Below are 23,755 nucleotides of genomic sequence, written 5' to 3'. Positions count from 1 at the left end.
AAGAGTTGCCTTTACTCTTGTTGCTACTCCAGTGTTGTCCATGACGTTGTTTTCTCCTGCACTGCACCTACATTTAGTACCAGCAGGAACCACTATTTGATTTATTTACTTTTATTTGGACTCTTAATTTCTGAAAGTTTTTTTATCTTTTAAAAGACTCAGACCGAAATGCCATTTAAAAATCCAACACCAGCTTTTGTTTAACAGGTTAACAAACACGGAACTACATTCAGAGCACAACGCCATCCTGATTTCAAACGGCGACACCGTGTGGACAGACGCGGTAATGCACACGAAGTTTTGGGTCACGTAGCTGTTTACGGAAACATTTTTACGTCAACACGTGTGTGGGCTTGTATGTAGCTTCAGTGCAGTCCGGTACGTGAATATCTGCATGTTCACAGTCTGAAGAAACAAAACCACCGCGTGGAGTTGTCTGCCTTTCATCGCATGCACATATGTTTTCAAACTAGGATATATCGAGCGATGACGACGTTCACTCACAGCCACCGTGGAGAAGAAGTAGGAGGAGGGCTGGGCTTCGTTTTGGCGATCTGACCCTGTGGAAACTGTGCAAAAGTTACCAGACAATAAACACAGAGCTGCTTTTTTTTTTGTCACACAGATGCAACACAGAGTGGATTTGTGATTTAAAGCAACATGATTTTCAGGAAAATTCAACCAGGAACCTGCAGGGCTTGGCTGTCTCGGGTGAGTCGAGTTCTGCTTTTAGAGTTGGATATAGCTGACACATAATCTCATTTACAATGTATTTATTACAGTTAAACAGTACGAAGCAGCTGGGCATGTTCCTGCGGTCACACTTCCTACTTTTGATACGCCCTAGTCGTGCCCTTTTGCCGTTTAGTTAAGCTCTCGCGCAGAGCTACTGTGCGAACGCTATAATTACACTTTTAAACTTTTTTATTTTTTGGCATAACATAAATATAATTCACCCAGTTTAGCAGCAATGTGTAACCATCTCCCTCTCCTTCCAGGTTTCATTGAGGCAGGAGGTGTGCTTCTTCTCCTCTGTGCCCTCCCATCCGGTGCCCCCGCTGGCCCACACATTGCAGGGTTACCTGAGGGCACTGGAGCCCCTGCTGCCCCCCGAGGAGCTCCGCCACACCCGCAGGATGGTGCAGGAGTTCGGCAGGCCGGGCAGCCTGGGTACACAGCTGCAGGAGGGGCTGGAGAGGAGAGCCAGACACACCAAGAACTGGGTATGTGTCTCCTGTATCAGTGTGGGAAGTGTGACAGGTGTTGTGTGGGAGTGTTTTAAAGTTTAGATATAGCTGGTGTTTGGAGCATTCATGAGTGAATCCAGTAACGTTGATAATAATAATACTAATAATACTACTACTACTACTACTACTAATAATAATAATAATTATTATTATAATAATAATTATTATTATTATGATTATTTGTATACCAAAACAATACCTTACATTTTTTTGAGCTCTTGTAAATGGGTATACTTGGGCACCAAATAATTAAAAATTATTTGTATGTGTTTTCAGGTGGTTTTAATTATTTAGTATGGGAACACATTGGGTCTTTCACAATTAAAAAAACCTGTAACAACTTGAAAACATTCAGAAAACGCAGACAAGGCTCCACAGTCAATTAATGTGAATTAATTAGTCTGTTGATATTGAAGAATAATCTCATCCCAGCTTCTCAAATGTGAATATTTGTTGGTTTTCTTTTTCTTCACTTATGTTATATTTAGTATTTTAGTATAAAACAAAACTTCCTTGGTAAAGATATATTTGTTCATTTGAGAGACAATTTTTTTCCCCATTTCCTGTGTAAATCTGAGCTCAGTGTTCCCAAAAATCTGACATCACTGCTGTGGTTTTGTTCCAGCCATAAAGTTTACACCGACTGTCCTGACAAAGTCTGTTCTGCTGTTCTCTCTGAAGAATCATGAAGTCCTTCATGTGTGTGTGGTCTCTCCACTGCAGATCTCAGACTGGTGGGTGCAGTGGGCGTATTTGGAGAGCAGACAGCCCCTGCCTGTGCACTCGAACCCGGCCATCTCTCTGCCGAGAAGAGATTATAACGACTGGAGGAGCCAGCTAGTGTGAGTCAACACGTACTGATATGGTCTGCCAACAATGACACAGCGCAGCAGAGTAGACACTAAAAGCGGGTGACATGTCAGTCCTTACGCTTGGAGCGATTATTTAAATGTGTTTAAATATACGTCAGGGATGTGGTGATAGTTTCATAGCACAATAAACCCAGTTTCCTACAGAAAAAACATATAAAAACTGCAGCTGCCCAGCTCTGTCAACTCTGCCAAGGAGATTGTTTTTCACCAGTGTCTGTTTATTTGTTAGCAGGAATATGCAAAAAGTACAGAACCGATTCACACCGAACTTGGTGGAGGGACAGAGCACGGGCCAGGGAAGAACCTGTTAGATTTTGGGGCAGATCCGGATAATTTACTATGAATTCAATTTTTTTTCTTTGAAGTCTGGTGTATATTGTTTGACACTGGCCTTGGCTTTTTCAGAAATAGGCAGTGAGATATTAGGTGTCACTGAAAAACTGAATTCTGTTATCACAATCAATACTTTAAAATATGCGTTCTTTCTTAACAAGCACTTGATTTTAAGAGCCTCTTCTGCATGACTGCATTTACATGCAGAGGAACACTAATAGTACAGATACACATATTTCCAATAAATCAATTAATTAATCAGCTTGAATTCTGTTAGTATAAACACCGTTAAACACTCAGCAGAATAGTAAGAGCAGACAAAAAAAATGCGTGTACTTTGGTGTTGTGTCTTTGTGTCATCAGTTATGCGTGGAGTTGCTTAGCCAGTGTTGCTATGATGTGGATACACACACCTGTTTATTTTGTGTATAATGACTGTCGTCATTAAGACCTTGTAACTTGTGTTCCTGTTATGTGCTGAGGGAAACTCCACAGCCTTTAAGCCTTTACCAAGATAATTGCATTAATTACATTGAGAAAATTCATTTAGGTCAAGCTTAATATTTGGTTGTTTGGGGGAGTTTCTTTCAAGTTACCGATGTGATGATGCATCATTTTCACCTGAAAAACCGTGACGGTGCTGTTTTAGTCCTGCTCTGTTCTGCATTAGTGAACCCTGAGTGTTAATACGACACATTCAATAGCTTTTACTGAATATGAACCGTGATTGATTTCCAGCACTGCATGTCCATAACAGGAAATCTGACTGACTGTGTTACATGATAAAATACTGACCACAACATGTTCCTCTCCACATAGGTTTGCATCCAAACTGATCGCAGCAGTTCTGGACTTCAAGGCCAAAATAAACAAGTAAGTCTTGATTTTATGACTGAGATGTAGCCAGATAAAAAGTACTGCTAATAAGCAAATCTAAGACAACATTAATGTAGCACTTAATCCTTTACATGTTTTAAATGTTAAATGTCAGTGAAAATAGTAATACCGCAGTGTAAAAGTAAGTAATCATAGCGTTATCTGTGTTATATTGTTATACATATAAAAGCACTCGATGAAACGGCGTGTCATGTTTCAGAAGCTCATCATACGTTGTGTATGAAAAATAATCAACAAAATACAGATTATATATATGAGTAAATGTAGCCTACTTTGCACTGGATCAGATGCATTCCTATGTCACACTGACCTCAGTGTTTGTGTGTGTGTGTGTGTGTGTGTGTGTGTGTGTGTGTGTGTGTGTGTGTGTGTGTGTGTCCTGGAGACACCTACTGTAGCGGGAACTAACAGGTACTTTGGCAGATGTTTATACGTCTGTGGACAGATTTTTGTCAGTGTGATGAATCAGAACGGTGCAAGATACAGTCACAAAAACTTCACAGGCGTGTAATTGAGGTCGAAGTGAAGGTCAAGTTCGAAGATTGATGTGGTCCGTCGCTCCTGGTGAGATCCCGTTGCAAAATTGTTAATCTCTAATAATTTAATTTAGTCAGTGTCAAAGTTCTGTGGGATTAGATGCAGTGAGCATTCGTGAGCACAGAGAGTTCAGGATATTCTCTAATTCCAACTTAAACTAGCTGTTAATAGTTATCTGCTACAAACATTAGAGATGGTGATAAACCATAAACCGATTTCACAGCTCTGAACAGCGTTTGCTCAGATGCCACATTAATCCTCTGTTGTCATTTTAATCTGTTGTTTAAACTGTCTCTTTCATTAGCTTCTATTTTAGTGCTCTACCTTTAGCCCGGCTGGCATCGCCTATTTCTCTGCTGTATGAAGTTAATCTTTGTCTAAATTTATTCGCCCCCACTCTTCGTAACAGGATATTTACAAAGCCAACAGCACACTACTGAAACATCTCTGTGGGGAAAACTGTTTGGCCCAGACCCACGTGAAATATTAGTTATAAACAGACGTCAGTGTTCGTTTTAGTGTGTTAAAGTTAACCACATCAGGACATTTATAATAGTATTATTGAATAATCTGTGGTCTCTCAGCTTTCTTATCCATTTTAACTAGTTTGTTGAGGAAAATGAACTTTAATTTGATTATTATTTACAGTTCATAGCTCAGGAATCAAGTGTTTCTTGTCTTAAGTACTATTATATTTATATTTTAATCTATAGAATACTATATAATAGCTGCTTATTAGTTTCTAATAACAACTAAATAACAACTAGGGAAGCGTCAATAGATGGTTTTCCAAGCAGGTTTCCTTCCTGGTTTGGTCTGGTTGCATGTTTGGGGTCATTGTCCTGCTGCAGGAGGAGTTTGGGATGGTGGACATGAGTCTAAACATCTGAAGTGCCTTTTGCAGAGTGCTGTAGCTTCTTTGTTTCCACTAGTAGTTATCGTACATCAATTGAAGTCACTGACTCTGCTTTTAGTGCCGCAGCTATCTCTGGCCTCATGTAACCTTAAAACCAAAGGGCTCCACTGAGCTCCTGGCACTAAGGTATGCACATGTTAAATTTGTGAAAAAGTGAGCACACATATCAGAGTGGTATCTGAGGTACTTCTGATTCCCAGACCTAACTCGCTGAACCGAAACCCTGTGTCCAGAGCAATGAATGAATTTCTTAAATAAAGTCACTATTAACAGACACGTCTGTTTCCTTCTCCCCCGTCAGTGGCCAGCTGCCAGCCGAGTACATGCGAGGGAAGCCTCTGTGCATGGAGCTCTACCCGCTCCTCTTCTCCTCCTGCAGGGTCCCCGGTCCCAAACACGACTACATCGCCCGCCACGGCCGCTCCCGGCGCTCGCCAACACACATCACGGTCGTCAGGAACTACCAGGTACGATGAGCCAGCAGACAGCAGATGATGCTGTCAGATTTATAATTTTCTTTTTGTTGACTTGGCATAATCCATCAGGCTGCCTGATTACAGGTTCTACGACATAGCAGTCACGTCAGGTGGAGTTTTAAACAAGTTGCACATGCACCAAGCTTTGTAAACAGAAGTCATGTGGGCTCACTAGAAGCTCTTTTATTGGAGTTTTGGCAGCAGCTCTTCCTATGGGACTAGAGATTCTGGCAGACGGAGGGATCAAAACAAATCAGATCTCAGTCGTCTCAGCTTTCAGCCTGATGGAAGTTTAATCTTAAACCTTTGAATTTAAAGTCTATTCCTCTTGCAAAATGCCAAGAATGACTTTCAGCTGACATTGTTGCTTTCCTTTGGTACATTTGGCACTGATATCATAAACTACACTAACCCAAGTGTTATACAGGCTCGGCCTCTGACACCTCATGCTCAGCTTGGTAGAGTTACAATTGAATTTCTGTGTGAAAATGAAGAATTGGATCCACTAAGTGCTGATGAAAGGTTTTAAAGGTTAAACTGCTACGTTTTTGTAAACATGGTCAACTCTATATTATGAGCCCTTACCTCACATTTACTGCTCACAATCAAAAATAATGCAATAAATTATTATGTTAATAATTAAGCAATCTGCAGATTATTGTCTTGATCACTCATTTGTTTTATATCGTGTCCAAAAATAGTGATAAAAATGTTGTTTTGTTGAGTTCACAGTGATGTAAAATCAGAGAAAAGCAGCAAATATTCACATTTGAAAAGCTGAAATCAGAAAATGTTTGGCATTTGTGATCAATAGACAATTAATTGATTATCAGAAAAGCTGCAGAGTGATTTTCTACTGATTGATTGATTCATTAATCAATCTGTCAGTTGTTTTCCTAAATAATCAACCAATCATTTGGTCAACAGAATATCAGAAAATAGTGAAAAACACAATTTTACAAAGCCCAAACTGTCATTTTTAAATTTCTTGTTTTGTCCAAGCAACAGTTCATACCCCAAAAATGTTTAATTTACCATCAGAGCGGAAAAAGAAAAGCAGCAAATATTTACATGATTGTCTGCGGGTCTGTGTAAATCAGGATTAACGAATGTGGACTAACGTCTCTCTTTCCACACTTACATGAATTTAAACTGGCCGCTAAATACTCACTAGCGTCTGGTGATGTCTTTTTGTCACCAGTTCTTCCAGCTGGAGGTTTACAACAGCGACGGCTCGCGGATGACCGAGAGTCAGATCCACGCCCAGCTGCTGAGGATCAGGTCTCAGTCCTGGAAGACCGACAAGGAGCCGATGGGCATCCTGACCAGCGAGCACCGCCACACCTGGGGACAGGCCTACAACCGCCTGCTGAGAGGTAGACAGCAGCACTGCACACACTCCCATCAAATGGTTGTATGTAGCATTTACTATCAAAGAATAAAGGTAATGCAATCCCAAACATAAAATATACAAAGATACAAGATAAAATAATTAAAACATTTACAACAAATACCATCAGTTACCAGATTCTCAGCATGACTTTAACAGAAAAGAAGGAAGCTGAGTAATTGATCACTTTGATTGATTACCTATCTCAAGTAAGTTTTAAGTGTTCTCTTATACCATACTGGCATGAACTGGAACCTGGTAATCAATCCCAGTTAGGAAATCAATGGTACACTTCGGTCAAAGTGTATGCGATTTGTAGTTAATGGGCCAAAATAATCAAAACTATTATTTAAATGTAATGAACGACGTGTCCCAGGCAGCACAAATCCAGACCTGCAAAGGTAAACGGTAAATGTCCTCAGCTTGTGTGTTCTGAATGTCTTTGTTGTGTGTCAGCACAGTGACAAAAAAACAAGAGACACGGCTCCAACTTTAAATGTGGACATGGTTGAATGCTCAGTGTTTGGTTTTATTCTCTCTGTGTGTGACGCAGATAAACTGAACAAGGAATCAGTGCGGCTGATAGAGACAGGACTTTTCTCCTTGTGTCTGGATTCTCCAGTGATGAGGATATCAGATGAGAAGTACACATGCACACACACACACACACACACACACACACACACACACACACACACACAAACACACCATAATCCACACTCAGGTATGTCTGTGCTTGCTAAATATGTTGGGTAATCCTCTGTGTGTGCTCAGATATAATTGTGTCGAATGTTGACATTGGATCTTAAGCAACAATTTACAATTGTCCCTTCCTCCATTTTAAATATCGTCCTACTTTCTACTTGCTGGCAGCTTTGTAGCTAAAGTGTGTTACACAGTTAGATTTGAATAAGGCTGCAACTTATGTTTAGTATCTCATTATAGTTTTGATTAATCGGTTGCTTGTTCGGTTTGCAAAACATTAGCATATTAATTATATGTAATAATTAAATCCAAAACCAAAATATTCAGTCTGGTAATATGGCAAATCCTCCGGAGAAGCTGAAACCAAGATTTTTTGCTTAAAAATTGATTTAAACAATTAATCAGTTATCAGTTATTGATTTGAGTTTCACAAATCTTTAATAACTTCAATATCACAAATATTAATTAACTGATAATTTTTCTCGTAATTCTTTTTTTCCTGTTTGTTCCAACTTTGATTGGCAGGTATGCGAGCCGTAAAGCGGCTCAGATTCTGCACGGAGGCGGGACGTTCTCCAACAGCGGCAACCGCTGGTTCGACAAAACGCTGCAGGTGAGCAGCAGGAAGAATCACACACATGAGGAAAGGTTAGATTACATAAGTAACTAACTCTTGTCTGTGTTTGTTTGAACAGTTTGTGGTGGGCGAGGACGGCTCATGGGGTCTTCTGTATGAACAAGCCACAGCTGAGGGTCCACCCATAGCAACACTGCTGGACCACATCCTGGAGTACTGGTGAGACAAAGGGTTAATAAAGAGTGGGGTTGTCCTGTCCTGATGTTTTGTGGTGTTTTATATTGTTTTTGTGTTTGAATTATTTTCATTATTGGGTCTGAATTTGCCAGCCACCAAGCACCAAATGTCAGTAGAATTTGTCTGGTGGATAATTTTGTCTTTGGCAGATAAAAGGTTTTACCTGTGACACTTTGAGTTCCTCTGTAATACACAGTCTTTGGTTTGTCCTTGTCTCCTACGGCTGGGCCCCGATTAAGTTCATTTGATTTAGATAGAAATTATAAGAAAATCATATGTCACTGGTTCTGTACATCTCATCACATTGAGTGTTTTTAAAGTTATTTTTTGCTGGTAAAAAAAAAAAAAAAGAATGATTCCTGGCAGGAAATCATTTTATTTGCATCAGTGTTATGGATTTTTTGACTTCCCCTTTATCCACAACCTAACAAGTGTCAGCGCTTATTTGGTGGACGCTTTTGTCCAACGTGACGTAATATTTTTCCTGTGAAAAAGCGCTGGAGGAAGAGGCTGCATGGTGCTGGCACCGAGTCGCAGAGGTTGTACTTAAGCTGCAGCTAAATGTCTCATTACAGAACAACTGTTAACACGTGCAACACAAAATGTGTCTCTGTAGTGAAGAAACTCAAGCAGATGTTGTCGAAATGGATCATTATAATATGAGGTGGAAAATAGCTGGATTTATGCTTTGCATTCGATGTATTCATGAGCAAGTAATGTGTGTTTTCTTGACCACAGTGAGAAACCAGACCCGAAGAGAGCGCCGCTGGTCCCTCTGCCGATGCCCAAGAAGCTTTACTTTCACATAGACCGAGAAATCAAGAGAGACATTGAGCACGCCAAGCAGAACCTCGATATGTAAGCTCTCCCTCTCCTCACTTACTCTCCTGCACTGGGTGGAGTGAGTGAACGTAAGGTCTCTGCAGAATACTTATCATGATAAGAGAAGAACGGCCTCGCTGCTTAGTGTAAGCTGGATGTTTGCTTTTCCGATCAAGCAAAGCTGAAGTGAACTTGGCCAAAAGGAAAAGCAGCAGGAGTGTAAACACACTTATCTCCTCCTGAGTTTAATGTAACCTTGATGCAAAGAAAGCTCTCGCTGGATCCACTGCCTTTGTTGCATCACTTGGAAGTTGTTATTGTGGTCCAGGCCTTTATTTCCTGACCACAACCCAAACACAACTCCCTCAGTCTGCTGTTTCCCTTAAATCACTGAGCTGTCAGGATGTGAATGCGGAAAATGTTTTTTCTAACATGCACTTGAACTGGACAGCTGTTACCTTAACTTGACCCCTTGTCCCCCTATTTATAAGTAGTATGTTAACGTTTAATGAAGGGGGTATAACAAACTACAATATAATTGCAAGCAGACATACTGTATTTGTATTTGTTAAGAATTTATATGTAATAATAACAATAATAATAGTAATGATAATAACTTTACTTGCATAGCACATTTCATACAAAGATTGCAGCTTAAAGTTCTTTATAAGACGGAGAAAAAAAAAACTAAAAACTAGCTAGCTACTCGTATGTCTCAAAAAATCCAAAATTTATTAAAGTACAATATGAAAAGTGCTAAAAAAAAAATGTCATAATTGAGCAGCATATTAAATACTGTATACCTCTAGGATATTCACATTTTTTAAATGTAAATTTCTATTTTATATTCATGATTGCAGTGGTGCTCATATTTTCTCTTGCCTTATGCACCACAACCTCCTTGTATGTGAAAACCTACTGGATAATAAACCTGTTTCTTATTCTGATTCTGATATCATGGAGTCTAACAACTTGAGGAACACAAAGCCTAAACATAGCCTCACAGCCTAATTCAGCCAACGGACTTGCTCAGATTGTCATCATCCCTGAAGCATCTCCCCTGCAGTACGACCGCCTGTCATCACATGACACCTGAACAAGTTAATTTGCTGTGAAGGACAGTGAGATATGGCCAAAAGCTTGAGAAAAAGCCAGTAAGTGAACCTTGAGTTTAGAAACACAGGATGATGTTTTTATGAATTTCCTGCAGATTGATCAACGACCTCGACGTCAACGTGTTCAACTTCAAGAGGTTCGGCAAGGAGCTTCCCAAGAAGTACAACCTGAGTCCGAACTCCTTCATCCAGGTCGCCCTGCAGCTCGCCTACTACAGGTCAGCGATGAGACGTTATCAAAAGATTTTGGTCATAGTCAAGCTGTGATTGTTTATATTTAAAGGAAAAATCCACCATTAGAAAACCAACACTATTATTGTCAGTGTCATATTTTGAAAACCCTCTGATTTAGATCATTTCTGTCTGTAATGTTTGTGCTGGAACGAGTCGTGATGAACAAATAAGACCAAAGACTGAAATTATCAATGTTTTTGTTCTTATATTTTACTCCTTATACTTTTTTTTTTGTTGTTAGAGTTCACAATGAGGTCTGTCCAGCCTGTGATATTGCTTCTCAGAGGATGTTTAGAGGAGGACGGACAGAATTTATTCGCTCGCCAACCAATCAGACGCTCATGTTCATACAGGCCTTTGACGATCCGACTGTATCGGTGAGAAACACGATGATACCAGGGAATTGTTCCGCAGATTTTATTCGGTTTCAGGTTGATTTAACAGTTTGGAAATGTGGAGTTGCTTGTAATCGTAGTGAATGCATTATTTTTGTGTTGCAGCGGGAAGCAAAACTGCAGCTGTTCAGAGAAGCGGTTGATGCCTACACGGCTCTGACTGAGCTGGTAAAAGCCAAGTGAACAATCTCAAACAGCTTTTGTCTGTTTTTAATTGATAAATGCTTATATATATATATATATATATATATTTTTTTTTTTTTTTTTTATTTATTTATTTTTTTTCCTGCTCCTTTCAGGCACTTAAAGGACACGGCATTGACCGCCACCTGCTCGGGCTCAAGCTGCAGGCCATCGAGGAAGGACTGAGCATTCCCAAAATCTTCATGGATACAGCGTACGGGCTGGCAACGCACTGGAAACTCAGAACGGGGCAGGTGTGTTCCTGTGTGACAGCGTTCCTATTTGTTGATTTACGGATGGTATTTAAAGCCCTGTTGCAACAGGAAGTGAGAATTGTTTTGGTTTTTTTTCTCCCATCATATGAGAGGAGTTTTTCTATCAGCAGTTTCCCCTGTTGTTTTGGAGCATGTGATATTCTCTTAATGTGGCACATTTATCGTCAACAAAATGCATTTTGGGAGTTTCCAGTAATCAAGCTGCTCCTCTTGTCTTGTTTGCTCCTGATTTGGCTTTAATCATGTTCCTGAAAGCTGAAGTTCATGTGATTTTTATGGCCTGTTGTTATGCTCCTGCTTATTATAAGTCCCATATTGTGTTGTAGCTGCTGTCTTCTGCTGTGCTCTTTCTTAATCTGGTGAATCACTCTGGATCACGGTCAACACTTGTCAGTACTTCACCCTTTCACACTGTGTTCAGTGTAGACTGCGTAACATATCCTTTACATACAATGAATAATGACACTACGAGCCAACACTTTTATATGCTCTAATTTGAAGGGATTTAATATTTTTCCCATTTAACCAGTTTAAGAATGTTTTGTTCGTAGATTTGAATTTGTGAGCTGATGCCAACGGGCTGCAGAGTAAAATCTATTAGCAAGACAGTCATCCTCATCCATTTTTATTTCACCAACAATAGAGCTGAAAGATCCTCTGGATTACCCGGAATTTCCTAATTCATTTAGGTTATCTAATTAGATTAATTATCTCATTTTGCTGGGCAATGTAGAGAGATATGATCATATTCTGTTATCTTTTCGGGCTGCAACTAACGACTTTCATTAGTGATTATTGTGCCCGATACGAACTGATTGATTATTCCTTTAGGCGATAAAATGTTGGAATGTAGCTGCTGAAGTCTAAATTGACATCTTCAAACAGCAGGTCCAAACACAAGTGTTTAGTATTTTTACTATTTAAAGCTGAAAAACATTTGTTTTAAAAATGTTGATATCAGAAACAGTCTTAGTTTTCTAGTGTTTACATTCAATCTGTGCAGTCATGTTCTCCTCTCTATCGTCCCCTCAGGTGCCTGCCAACACGGACAGCGTGATGTGTTTCGGGCCTCTCGTTCCCGACGGTTACGCCATTTGTTACAACCCCCAGGCAGACCACGTCCACTTTTCCATCACCGCCTTCAACTGCTGCGAGGAGACTCACGCAGAAACATTAGCCGGCACCCTGAAGGACACCTTGTGTCAGCTACAGGAGCTGCTGCAGCCTACCGTGTAGAGCTGCTCCCACGGCATGTCCAACAGGATCAACCCACTCGTATGCAACCGAGAAAAAGACATTGTATTTTCTTTCATTTTGACGTCTTGGCGAGGCTTTTTTTTTTACTCTGATGCCACTTAATTCTGAGCGAGTCAGAAGGCAGTGTCTCTGAGGTGCTTCTGATGCTTTTTTTTTTTTTTTAAAAAGCTTTTAATGAAGCAATAAATCTCTTTCTAGCAAGAGCAGAGCAAGTAGGCTGCGTGATAGCTGCTACAGTGGTTGCGCTCGTCTCGTATCATATCAGTGATGAAAGCAAAACAAAAGTTAAAGCCAACCCGACACTCCAGCATTAATCGGAAACAAGCCAAAGCGTACATGTTGAAAGCGACTGCACTCCATTTGCAAGTCATGAGATGAAGCCTGTCTAGTCACCTCCACAGAGAATACACTACGTTTCGTGTCTTGCGTTCCCTGTGATTTTGCAGGTTGACGAGTCTGTTTGAAAAGGACCAAAGGCCAGAAAGCTGGTCGTTATTGGTGACAGCGCAGAGAAATGACAGGTTGTTCCTCTCTGAGCTTGAATGACCTGATCTTCTGTTGTATTTACTGAATGTTGAATTGAGTGTGAAGAGGCTTTGGCCCCTTCAGTGGGGCGTGGTGTTCTGCTCTCAGCCTGCAGGACTGGTTAATAAAGCCTTTTATCACATGATTCCCCATTTAAATGCTTTGTGTGTGTGTGTGTGTGTGTGTGTGTGTGTGTGTGTGTGTGTGTGTGTGTGTGTGTGTGTGTGTGTGTGTGTGTGTGTGTGTGTGTGTGTGTGTGTGTGTGTGTGTGTGTGTGTGTGTGTGTGTGAGAAAAAGAGAGAATATAGCAGTGATTAGGAAAGCTGAAGTACAAACACCTCAGAGTTGAGTGTGTTTTGTGCCTTTGTTATGGTTATAGCCTGCAGACATCACTGAGTTATTTCCACCATGTACTAATCCATGAGATATTATGCACAGTCATCTCTAAAAACAGGAACCAGGGCAAAACAGGCAACTACCCCGGGGGTAGTTTTCACGGTTGATCAGAAATAAAAAGCAATTTGAATATGTCAACTTGCGCTTCAGGGAATAAGGATGGCATGTTTCTCTATTTTGACATCTTACACACTGGCCAGTCAATCTGTTATTAAAGAAAATAATAGTCATGGTATTGATAATGGAAATTTTCACTTAGAAAATGAAGCAAATAGAAGCAATTTGTTAAAACACGGACCGAAACAATGAAGATCTTAAAAACAGATTTTGCCACAGAGTCCCTCTACAAGACAGAGGATGGAGGAAACAACAAACAGTACTGTGCAAAAAGTTTCAGGCACACACTCTGTCTATTCATTCATTCTGCAGCGAGACAACGACCATAAACATACAATCAGAGTCATAGAGAACTATCTTCAGCAATAAGAATAAAGAGTCCTGAAACAGATGGTCCGGCCCCCACAGAGGCCTGATCTCAACATCATGGAGTCAGTCTGGGATTACAAGAGGAGACAGAAGACACTGAGTCTAAATCCACAGAAGAACTGTGCCAAGTTCTCTGCGATGCTTACAACAACCTACCTGCAGAGTAGCTTGAAAACCTGTGTGGAAGTAGCAGAAATTATTGTGTTGTTTGAAATGCAAAGGGTGGGTCACACCAAATTTGATTTAGTTTTTTTTTTCTCTCTTTACTGCACTTTGTATAAATAAAAACTATTTGTGGTATTATTTTGAAAGGATGCTCACTTTACTTACAGTGCCTAAAACCTTTGCACAGTAGCTGTAGCTGTTACTTTATTAATGTGGCACACATTTCTAGCAAATTTGCAACGAATCAAATTATGCTAACATAAATGATGCGGAGTAAACCTCTGACTGTAGTTCAGCGCAGATTTAAAAGACCACAGCTGTCTGACATTATTTTACAACAACATTTCACACAGATATGACTAAAATTGACTACTAAATAAAAACACAGTCAGGTAACGGCTTCACGCTGATTGGACGAGCGGGGACAGGAAATGACGTCGCTCACCTTTAGTTTAAAACCGGAACAAACAAAAGCAACATAAGCAGAGCTGAGCAGCTGGTCGGCGGTTTGAGTTCACGTGTTATTAAGTAATAAACACAGAGTACAGAGTGTGTTTGTGTATGAAACAGGACGAGTAGACTCCAGCTCATATGTACCGCCGCTGGGAAAAGAAATGGAGCTGAAGATGATAGCACAGCATTAGCCCAACATCCGGATTTTATATTTTTATTTTATTTTACCTATTGTTTTTTTTTTATGTAGTTCACCTTCACGGTTTTATTTGTGTGTTTTTTTTTTTTTTATTGTTGTTATTTCGAGTTATAATGAAGGGCTCCCATTCTGCCATATCAAGCCAGAGGAGGAACAGCGGGGCGGCCGGGCTGCTGTTCCCGCTGCTCGGTGCGTGTCTCTGGGCTGCAGTGGTCGGGTACAAGCCGGTGATCATCGTTCACGGTTTGTTCGACAGCTCAGGGGATTTTAAAAATTTACAGCGTTTCATCAACGAGGTGAGTGGACAGAATAAACAGGAAGTTTGTCAGTGTGTGTTTGTGATCCAGGGGTTATTATGGTACACAGAAATGTATACAAACTGCATTTTCTAGGGGGTTGACATTAGAGTACATAAAGCAGGCCTTACCGCTTATATCACCACGTTTTCACAAGGTGCAGTGTGTACTTTTTTACATTAGACAGCCTTTATCATAACGGTAGAGTCAGTAGATTGTCTTGTAATGTCTTCAGATATCTTGTTTAGTCTCTGGGAAACAGTCCAAAATGCAAAGATATTCAGCTTAATATGATATAAAACAGAAAAAGCAGGAAATCTTTATATCTGCGAGACTATATTTACAATTTTTGCATAAAAAATTACTTTGACAATTAATAGATGGTCAAAATATTTCCACATTACTTTTCTATTGATCAAGTAATCGATTAATCAACTAATTGTTGCAACTCCACTTCCCAGCAGTGTACAGAAATTAAATTTAGCTCCACATAAACCAGCTGCAACATTAAAGTGATGTAAACATGAATTATTACCCAATAGTATTACTTACATTATTCTGAAATTGACCATTCTGCATAAGGAGGACTTTAACTTTAGGTATTTTTAAGTAAATTTTGATGCTTATACTTTTGTATTTCAGTAAAATTTTGAATGTGGGAGTCAGGACTTTCTGTACTGTATTTCTACAATGAGTTGCCACTTTTACTAGTAAAATATCTGAGTACTTCTCTCACCACTGCATCACAGTGAATGATTAGTACTATAATGTTATTCCATGCACTTAAAGGTGTGATTATAGGGGTTTAAATATATAATTTTTGTTTAATATAACCTGTAGATTGCACTTTAATATTCTGTGTATATGGAAATGGGCAATTTATCTTGGATCTGTACTCTTCGGTGCAATATAATTGTGAGAATTACGCTGTGTGCAGGAAAGATGTCAGTATTTGCAGTTATAATGAAGAGTTAAAATAGCATGGTGAGAATAGTGCCTTTTCCTGCTTATCCGTTTAAATCCTCCAAATCTCCCAAACATCCTTATCTTGGTGGCTGGTGATGTGGTGATGATTTGAATAGGGAGGTTTTTGTGGGGAGTCTGGCGAGGTTGATAAGGTTAAACCAAGGTTTAGTTCCTCATTTTCACGTCTGCAGCGTTAGAAAGTTCTATCCTGAGACAATTACAACCGGAAATTTGCTCGCTCTCTCTGTTTCAATTAGCTTGCGCCTCTGCCTTCTTACCAAACCGCCTAATGAGTCATCAATATTTAAAGCACATCCTGATCACTTAGAAGCCAAACATCCCCAAGGATCTTTGATAAGGCAAGCATTTAGCTATGTGGTCTGCTGTTTTTTTTTTTTTTTTTTTTTTAATGCTGAGGTTAGCGTGTTGATTCTTGTAGCTGTTAAAGACTTTATGAGGAATCACTGGCACACTCCCTACAAGCTCAATGAAATGAAACTATCCCCTGCTCTCTCCTGCAGTCTCATCCTGGAACAAATGTGACGGTCATCGACTTGTTTGACAGGAGTGCCAGCCTGCAGCCCATGTGGAAGCAGGTGGAGGGATTCAAAGCGGCTATTTACCCAATAATGCAAAATGCAGCAGACGGGGTCCACTTTATCTGCTACTCTCAAGGTCTGTGAGTGCATTTTTTTAAAGGCAAAATAGAGACGTAAATGTGGTATTTGTTTAAGATTATACAACAGTCTTGCTATGTGATGTAGTTACAATGTCCTTCTTGCAAAAACTCATCTCAGAGTGACACTTTTTTTTCTGTAAACTGTAAATGCGCCACTCCTATATTAAAAGAACATTTCTCAATGTTTGTTGTTTTATTTGATGGACAGATTTTTTATTACACCTGGGATTTCTGCTTGAGTCAGGGGTTGGAAATTCCCAGCCAGCAGCTTGTAATTCAAACCGCCAAATGTTTCTAGTTTGTAAAAACCAGGGGAAGAAATATCTGCACTTATACACTGACAGTAAATTTTTCTCATTCTTATAGAGAAATGGTCATGTTACAGTAAAAGTCTAATTAAAGTGTATTTCCAGGAATGTTAATGTTAAAACAATGCGTGCAGTAAATAAAATTAGGGCTGAAGCAACTTGTCTTGTCGATTAAACAAAAATCTATTGGCAGCTACTTTTTAAGTCATTTTTTAAGCAAAAATGGCAAAAACATCTTCTAATTTCACCTCCTATATTGTGAGGATTTTGTGTTTTTCTCTGTTTTATGTGATTGTTACGTCAATCTAACAGAAACATACACACGAAGATTCAAAGACTTCACTGTCGTACGCACAGAGCAATAAGTTACAGTTTTACTTTGCAGTGAAACACAGCGATCTATCTATTTGTCTTGGGCCTTTTATTTGAATTATAATACTGTGCGTGTAGAACTCCGAGCCCTGGAAGACTGATGGGAAAAATTCTTTGTGTTTGTTTTTACAGGTGGGCTGGTTTGCAGAGGAATCCTCTCCACGCTGTCTGACCACAACGTGCACTCCTTCATCTCTCTGTCCTCGCCTCAGGCCGGGCAATATGGAGGTGGGTTCAACTTCAAAAGCTGAGCTCATGATCATGTTTGAATTGGCTATTATCTTTTTTTTTTTCTTTTTTTTTTTTTAATGATAACAATGTGTCAAGGAGACCACAAACAGAGCTAAAATAGAGTGAATATTGTCCTTAAATTCATCAGACTGGACACAAACACGACTCCAAATGACAAATAATGTTGCTCCATAACTGCTGGATGTGTAAATAATCAACAAGTTTGCCATATCATTGTAAAAGGTGATGATGTGTCAACTTGTCTCTGCTTGTTCCAGGGAGACAAGAAATCAGTTCTCGAAAGGTTTAACATGTTAAGGGCCGGTTTCTTCTCTCCAGCTCTAACTCTGCTGCTCGTCTCTTGTTTCCTCTCAGACACAGACTACTTAAGGTACCTCTTCCCTCAGTTTGTGAAGTCCAACCTCTACCACCTCTGCTACACCTCAATAGGGCAGAGGATATCCATCTGCAACTACTGGAATGGTGAGAATCCACTATAGCTTTCTGAGAATTAGATATTCACTGTGCTGTTTTCTTCAGATTCAAAGACATTAGACCCTAACCCTCAGGTTGCTCAAGTGTTTTGACATACTGGTTGTTTGTCCTCTCTCCTCCTCCTCCTCCTCCTCCTCCTCCTCCTCCTCCTCCTTCTCCTCCTTCTCCTCCAGACCCCCACCACAGAGACCTGTACGTGAACAGCAGTGATTATTTGGCTCTGCTCAACAGTGAGAGACCCAATCCAAATTCAACAGGTCAGCACATTCTTAATGGTGTGAAGCTCATCCATAAGTTTAACGTATGTAACTGTCAGGCGTGCGTGAAACAATTGTGACCAATTGGGGCCCTTGTGACTCCTGAAAAGAATGATCAACAAGCAGGAGAAGGTTGTTGTTTCAAGCAATAATCCAAATAACAGCACCCCACAGCTTCATGTGCTCCAGCTACAAAAAACTTTTGCGATGAGCAGGTCCTCAGAAAACCAAAGTGCTGAATAATCTTCTAAAATATGCATAATAATATAATAAGGTATATAATGTTATATGCAATATACACACATTAGACAGTAATAATACAGTCCCATGAAGTATATATAATATAAACGGAAGACTATACCATGATATAACATGATAACACCAAAAAAACACTAATAATAATATAGTAGATATAGATAATAAGTCATACACTGTATACTCAATGTAAAATAAAATAGTGTTAGATATGTTAGTACTTCTTATAATGATACACTCATAGTAAAAATAATACTGATAATATATAATCAAGGACATGGTGCAGGTGTATTGTAAAGTGATGTGACAATGTGCGACATAAAGCCAAGTGCTGATTTACAGTTGTCCTCAACCAAAAGTCCAGAGCTCTGAAGGAGAGTGGGGACCATAGAAACTTCATTACTTCATTCAAATGGCGGATATGTAATTATAATGTGTATAATGAGTATATCATTATTCAGTGTGTTTTATTTCTCAATCTCAAGAGTGGAAGAAAAACTTCCTCAAGATCAAAAAGTTGGTGTTGATCGGCGGACCAGACGATGGAGTCATCACTCCCTGGCAGTCGAGGTGAGTTCATCCATGTACAGTTTCTCTAACGTAGACTTGAAGTTGACAGTTGCATTAATCTGATCGTGTTGCTAAAATGCCTCTAAGAAACCAGGGTTAATTAATTTCATTGAATATTACTCAAACACTTCATACTCCTGATGAAATCCAAAAACACTTGTGTTGTTGACATTACAGTCTCGTCTCTGCTGCAGCTGGGGGATTTATTTTTCCAGTCGGCTTTGATTCATGCACTCTGATTGAACTGCTGTACTGGCTTCTACAGAGTCTGTTTTTTTCCCAAGAACACTTTCTGTTTTCATTTCACACATTGCTTTTACTGACCGTGGACGATCTGATGACTCTCATGTGATGCTCACACATTATATCCCTCTGTTATGTTTTACAGTCAGTTCGGATTTTATGACGACAACGAGACTGTTGTTGAGATGCAGCAGCAAGATGTGAGTGCAAATCATGCAACCGACGCACATATAGGCCACAACACTTCTTTTAGTCTGTCTCAGCGCCCTCTGTAATTCTTACTAATAGTGGTATTATTTGGGGTTATTTTTCACCTGAGGTTGGTTATTTGTTGTGTCATCCACAAGCACACATTCAGTCCAGTGATACTAGTCTGTACACCCATGGGTGCACTGCCATCAGGACCTGCTATAAGGAACTGCTAAATCTAATTCGGCATACTTTCAAAGGTGCTAATTAGCCAAAATGTAAACATATATAGGCTAAAAATATTATCAAGTTGTAGCTATAATTAGTTACAGCACTACATTGTACTTCCTCCTCAAAAACTGTAGGAAACAAACAGCATGATTGTAGAGAAGGAAGATAAAGAATAACAACAGGAGCGATTACATGTTGCACTGTTAATATTTACTTGATATTATTATGGCATTATTATTATTATTATTATGTGTTAGCCCTGCAGTAGCTAAACTGAGCACAAACTCATGCTGCTTTCTCTCGCTGCAGTTGTACTTGAGAGATGTTTTCGGTTTGAAGACGCTGGCGGCTCGCGGGGATCTGATCGTCTGCTCTGTTCCCGGCGTCGAACATGTCATGTGGCACTCGAATGAGACCGTGTTCCACATGTGTATGGAGAAGTGGCTGGTGTAGAACAACACCCCACACAACACACAGACACAAACACACACACACAGATACACACACACACACACACACACACACACACACACAGATACACACACAAAGATGCACACTTTGCAGTTTTATAAGCTTTTAACTTCCACCGTGTGTGAAACTCTGCCTCTACAACCACTGTGTATTATCCTCAGACATAGAGAGTCTTCTCTTAAGGACATGAACTCATTTATATTCACAGAGATCACTTGAAAATCAAACAGTGTTGTCAAGATGTGTTTTCCTTGTACTCTCTGTTGATTAAGTGTTTTCAGAAATGTTCTTATTTGGTTTCATGTAGAGAGTTTGATGAGACGATTGACTGACACCTCGCACCCGTACGGTAGATATGATGCTACAGCCAAACACTTGACTTTTTGTATCGATTAAACAAATTAGATACAACACGTAAGCTTTACAGGTGTTGATAGACTGATTTTTCTACCTTTGGACAGAGCCAGACTAGCTGTTTTTCTCCTGTTTCCTGTCTTTATGCTGAGCTAAGATAACTGACTGTTGACTGTAGGTTCAAATTTACCATCCCGACATGAGAGAGGCATTGACCTTCTCATCAAACTCGCATTTCCCAAAATGTCCCAAAAACGGTTCCTTTTACTTTTTTTCTCTTGAACCGTGTTGCTGCTGTCTGATAAACCCAACACATCGCTGTCTGTGTGCTGAAAGCACATATTGTCAGAATGAACAAATATACAGGTTTCCATAAACCTGGTAACGTTAACTGCTATTATGTTATTACAGTCTGCAAGGGAATCAGACATTAAAGGAGCACTCCGGCAATTTGGTCTCGCAGATTCATGAAGTTTGCAAGAGACGTATAAAAGAGAAAGGAAATCAATATAGCAGAGGCTGAGAGATCCTATTTTATTACTCACACTCAAGCTGTGGTAAACCCGATGAGATCTAGGTCTATTTTTTTAAATTCTTTACACAACTATTTCTGTCAGCGTTCATGTGAACACCGTGAATGTCTTCCAGGAGAGAGTCTGAAAATGTGTGCTGTTATCCCCGTTTTCAAACAATATGGTGTCTCTGTCTATCAGAAAAATTTGTGGAGTGCCCCTTTTATTTGTCAAGAAATGTTAGTTTATTGCTTTATAAAATACCAAGTCCACATACATACAGTATACCCATGTGTGTGTCTGTGTGTGTTTGCTCACACATACCTCAGAAACACCACACAACACAACAGTGCCTGAGCGACGTTCTGTCCTCTAAATGTACAGACTCACTGCCCTGCTCATCTTATGATGCAGTAATTTATATCTTTTTATCCTTCCATTTTTAATCCTGGGGGGGTTATATTTTCCTGTTTTTGTTTTTGTTTTAATTAGTGGCCACATCTGACCATGAATATCATGTTTGTTATCATTATCATGCAGTGCTTTGGAGCTGTACTCTATCGCTTTAGTAGATCAAGCCTTAAAATTTCCCCTCATGCCTCAGTGTCACATGTCCATTACCGAAGTGCTATGAAACACTGCCTTTCGTGACGGTGCTAAAAATAATGATGGAGATATAGAGTGGCTGTAGAGTGGCAGTGATGTATTAGTGTTTACTTGTCCGCCAAACTATTGTACATGGCACTCTTTACCTCCCATCGCATTTAGATATCTCAGGCGTTTGAGCAACCCTCGTGTTTGTTTATCTCTGTCGGAAAAAGGGATTTGTTTCTCTTAACTGTCTTGCATTTTGTGGGATGTTTATTGTTGCTTGTTGTACTTACAGATGTTTCACAAAGAATTTGACAAATGGAAATATCTGTGATTTAAAAATAAGAGAACTACTATTTGAGTAAAATTTGCATTGCACAATGTTTAACCAGATAAAGAGAAGGGAAACGATGAAGAGGGGATGATTTTAACTGTTCAAAGTTGTTCAATTTGAAAGTATTATTTTAATATTATTGCTTTTACTTGTTTAATGTTTGTACAAATGAATTGACCTACAGTAACTGCATAAATTATGGATTTAAGGGATGTCCTCTCAGTTCAGTCTTCTTGGAGATATGTTAAATGTGGGTATGAACACTTTTTTCAACAGAAATGACTATTTTGACATTGTCCCACAGTTTCTACAGTATTTGGTCTGCAAATGAAAAGGTTTCAAATGTTGTCAATTCCTCAATAAAAGACAGTTTTGAACATCTGTTTTTGGTACAGGGTGGCCGCGGGGTTGTAAAAAGTAGTGAAAGGTAGTAAATTAAATTAAGCCAAATTAAGGCCAGTAAAAAGTAGTAAAAAGTAGTAAACGTCATCTGACGAGGTAGTAAATTTTTGAGCCTCCATCCAACTGGACCTATGCGTTTTTCAATTTGTGTAACTTACCTGCAGGCCATTAAATTATTAAACTTTCGTGAATTTATTTCTATGTTGCGAGTAGGACCTGAGTGATAGGAATATTATCAATGGAATGATGTACGTGCATTGGTCACGTGCGCGTGCTCGTTGAATCTGGGTACCTGGCTGGCTCATCTGTGCGAGTTCGTTAGTTTGCCGCAGACATGGGCAAATGCAAGTTTTCTGACCTCTGGATGGAGGAATCAGCGTTTAAAGACTGGCTTCGGCCAGTAGTTGGCAACAACCGAGAGGCTTACTGCAACGTCTGTAATAAGACTGTACATATTACATGGATGGGGGTGAAGGCGGTTAAATCGCACATGGAGTCGACTAGCCACCAAGCAAGGATGCGGGGTCGTAACTCGCAGCTACCGCTGTCACTATTTTGCACCGGCACTAGTGCTAGCAGTGCTACATCGGCTATTACGGCTACATCTACGCCCTCGTCCCGTGGGGCATGGGGGCAGTGCTAACTGCTAACTCCCCCAAAGCATGTCCCCTTGGGTCGGCTTTAAGCTGCCTGTCCATAACTTGGCCTATGTTGTCCCAAATTGTCTCATTCTTTTTCCTATGTGCTGCATGTGGTGAGCTTATACAACAGGACTATGGGTCAATTTACACCAGACTTACACTTAAAGTTTGCTCCCTCTGTGTGTGTGTGTGTGTGTGTGTGTGTGTGTGTGTGTGTGTGTGTGTGTGTGTGTGTGTGTGTGTGTGTGTGTTGGCCAGTTATTGTGCCCAGTGTTGAACTTAAATTAAGTTATTTATTCTGAAAAGTCTTGTAATTGTTATGCAATTGTTTTTGACTTTTTACATTGAGTAAAACCTATGGAGCAAGGCATGTTGTGACCTCTTGATTAATTCAACTCCTATGGTCATGGCTCTATGCTGCCCCCCCACCCGGAGCACTCGTGCCCCTAAGTTTAAAAAAAAAAAAACCAGCACAGAAAAAATAATGGGGGCACAGGTAGGCCACACTTTACGCCGCTACAGTTGTAGCATAAAGTTGTGCTGGTAGTAAAAAATATTGTGAAGGTAGTAAAAAGGTAGTAAAAAGGTAGTAAATTCATCCCTGAATCTCTGTAGACACCCTGTGGTATATCAAATTCCTTGTACGCACAAACATACTTGTCCAGT

The 23,755-nt window shown here is 39.8% G+C and overlaps 2 protein-coding genes across 3 annotated transcripts; both read left to right on the top strand.

Annotated features, from left to right (window-relative positions):
* The first annotated feature begins 300 nt into the window (after positions 1-300).
* Positions 301-13,138, top strand: cratb (carnitine O-acetyltransferase b). 2 transcript variants are annotated; one of them, XM_056399171.1, is made up of 16 exons: positions 301-522; positions 626-711; positions 999-1,223; positions 1,971-2,089; positions 3,272-3,325; positions 5,104-5,269; positions 6,480-6,654; positions 7,222-7,312; positions 7,899-7,986; positions 8,069-8,169; positions 8,926-9,045; positions 10,220-10,342; positions 10,600-10,735; positions 10,859-10,921; positions 11,053-11,190; positions 12,244-13,138. In XM_056399171.1, the coding sequence occupies exons 2-16, from the start codon at positions 661-663 to the stop codon at positions 12,445-12,447; spliced, it is 1,854 nt and encodes a 617-aa protein (XP_056255146.1). In that variant the 5' UTR covers positions 301-522; positions 626-660; the 3' UTR covers positions 12,448-13,138. The 2 variants fall into 2 exon arrangements, with proteins under 2 accessions (XP_056255146.1, XP_056255145.1); XM_056399170.1 differs by having other exon boundaries at positions 301-711.
* Positions 13,139-14,512: 1,374 nt separating this feature from the next.
* On the top strand, positions 14,513-22,427 carry ppt2b (palmitoyl-protein thioesterase 2b). The gene is made up of 8 exons (XM_056399172.1): positions 14,513-14,988; positions 16,476-16,629; positions 17,446-17,541; positions 17,920-18,027; positions 18,213-18,296; positions 19,037-19,121; positions 19,510-19,564; positions 20,094-22,427. The coding sequence occupies exons 1-8, from the start codon at positions 14,806-14,808 to the stop codon at positions 20,235-20,237; spliced, it is 909 nt and encodes a 302-aa protein (XP_056255147.1). The 5' UTR covers positions 14,513-14,805; the 3' UTR covers positions 20,238-22,427.
* Positions 22,428-23,755: the final 1,328 nt, after the last annotated feature.

Source organism: Seriola aureovittata, chromosome 16, assembly GCF_021018895.1.
Source record: "Seriola aureovittata isolate HTS-2021-v1 ecotype China chromosome 16, ASM2101889v1, whole genome shotgun sequence".
NCBI lineage: Eukaryota > Metazoa > Chordata > Actinopteri > Carangiformes > Carangidae > Seriola > Seriola aureovittata.
Note: the sequence above shows the minus strand (reverse complement) of the source record. Positions and strands in the feature narration are given on the sequence as shown.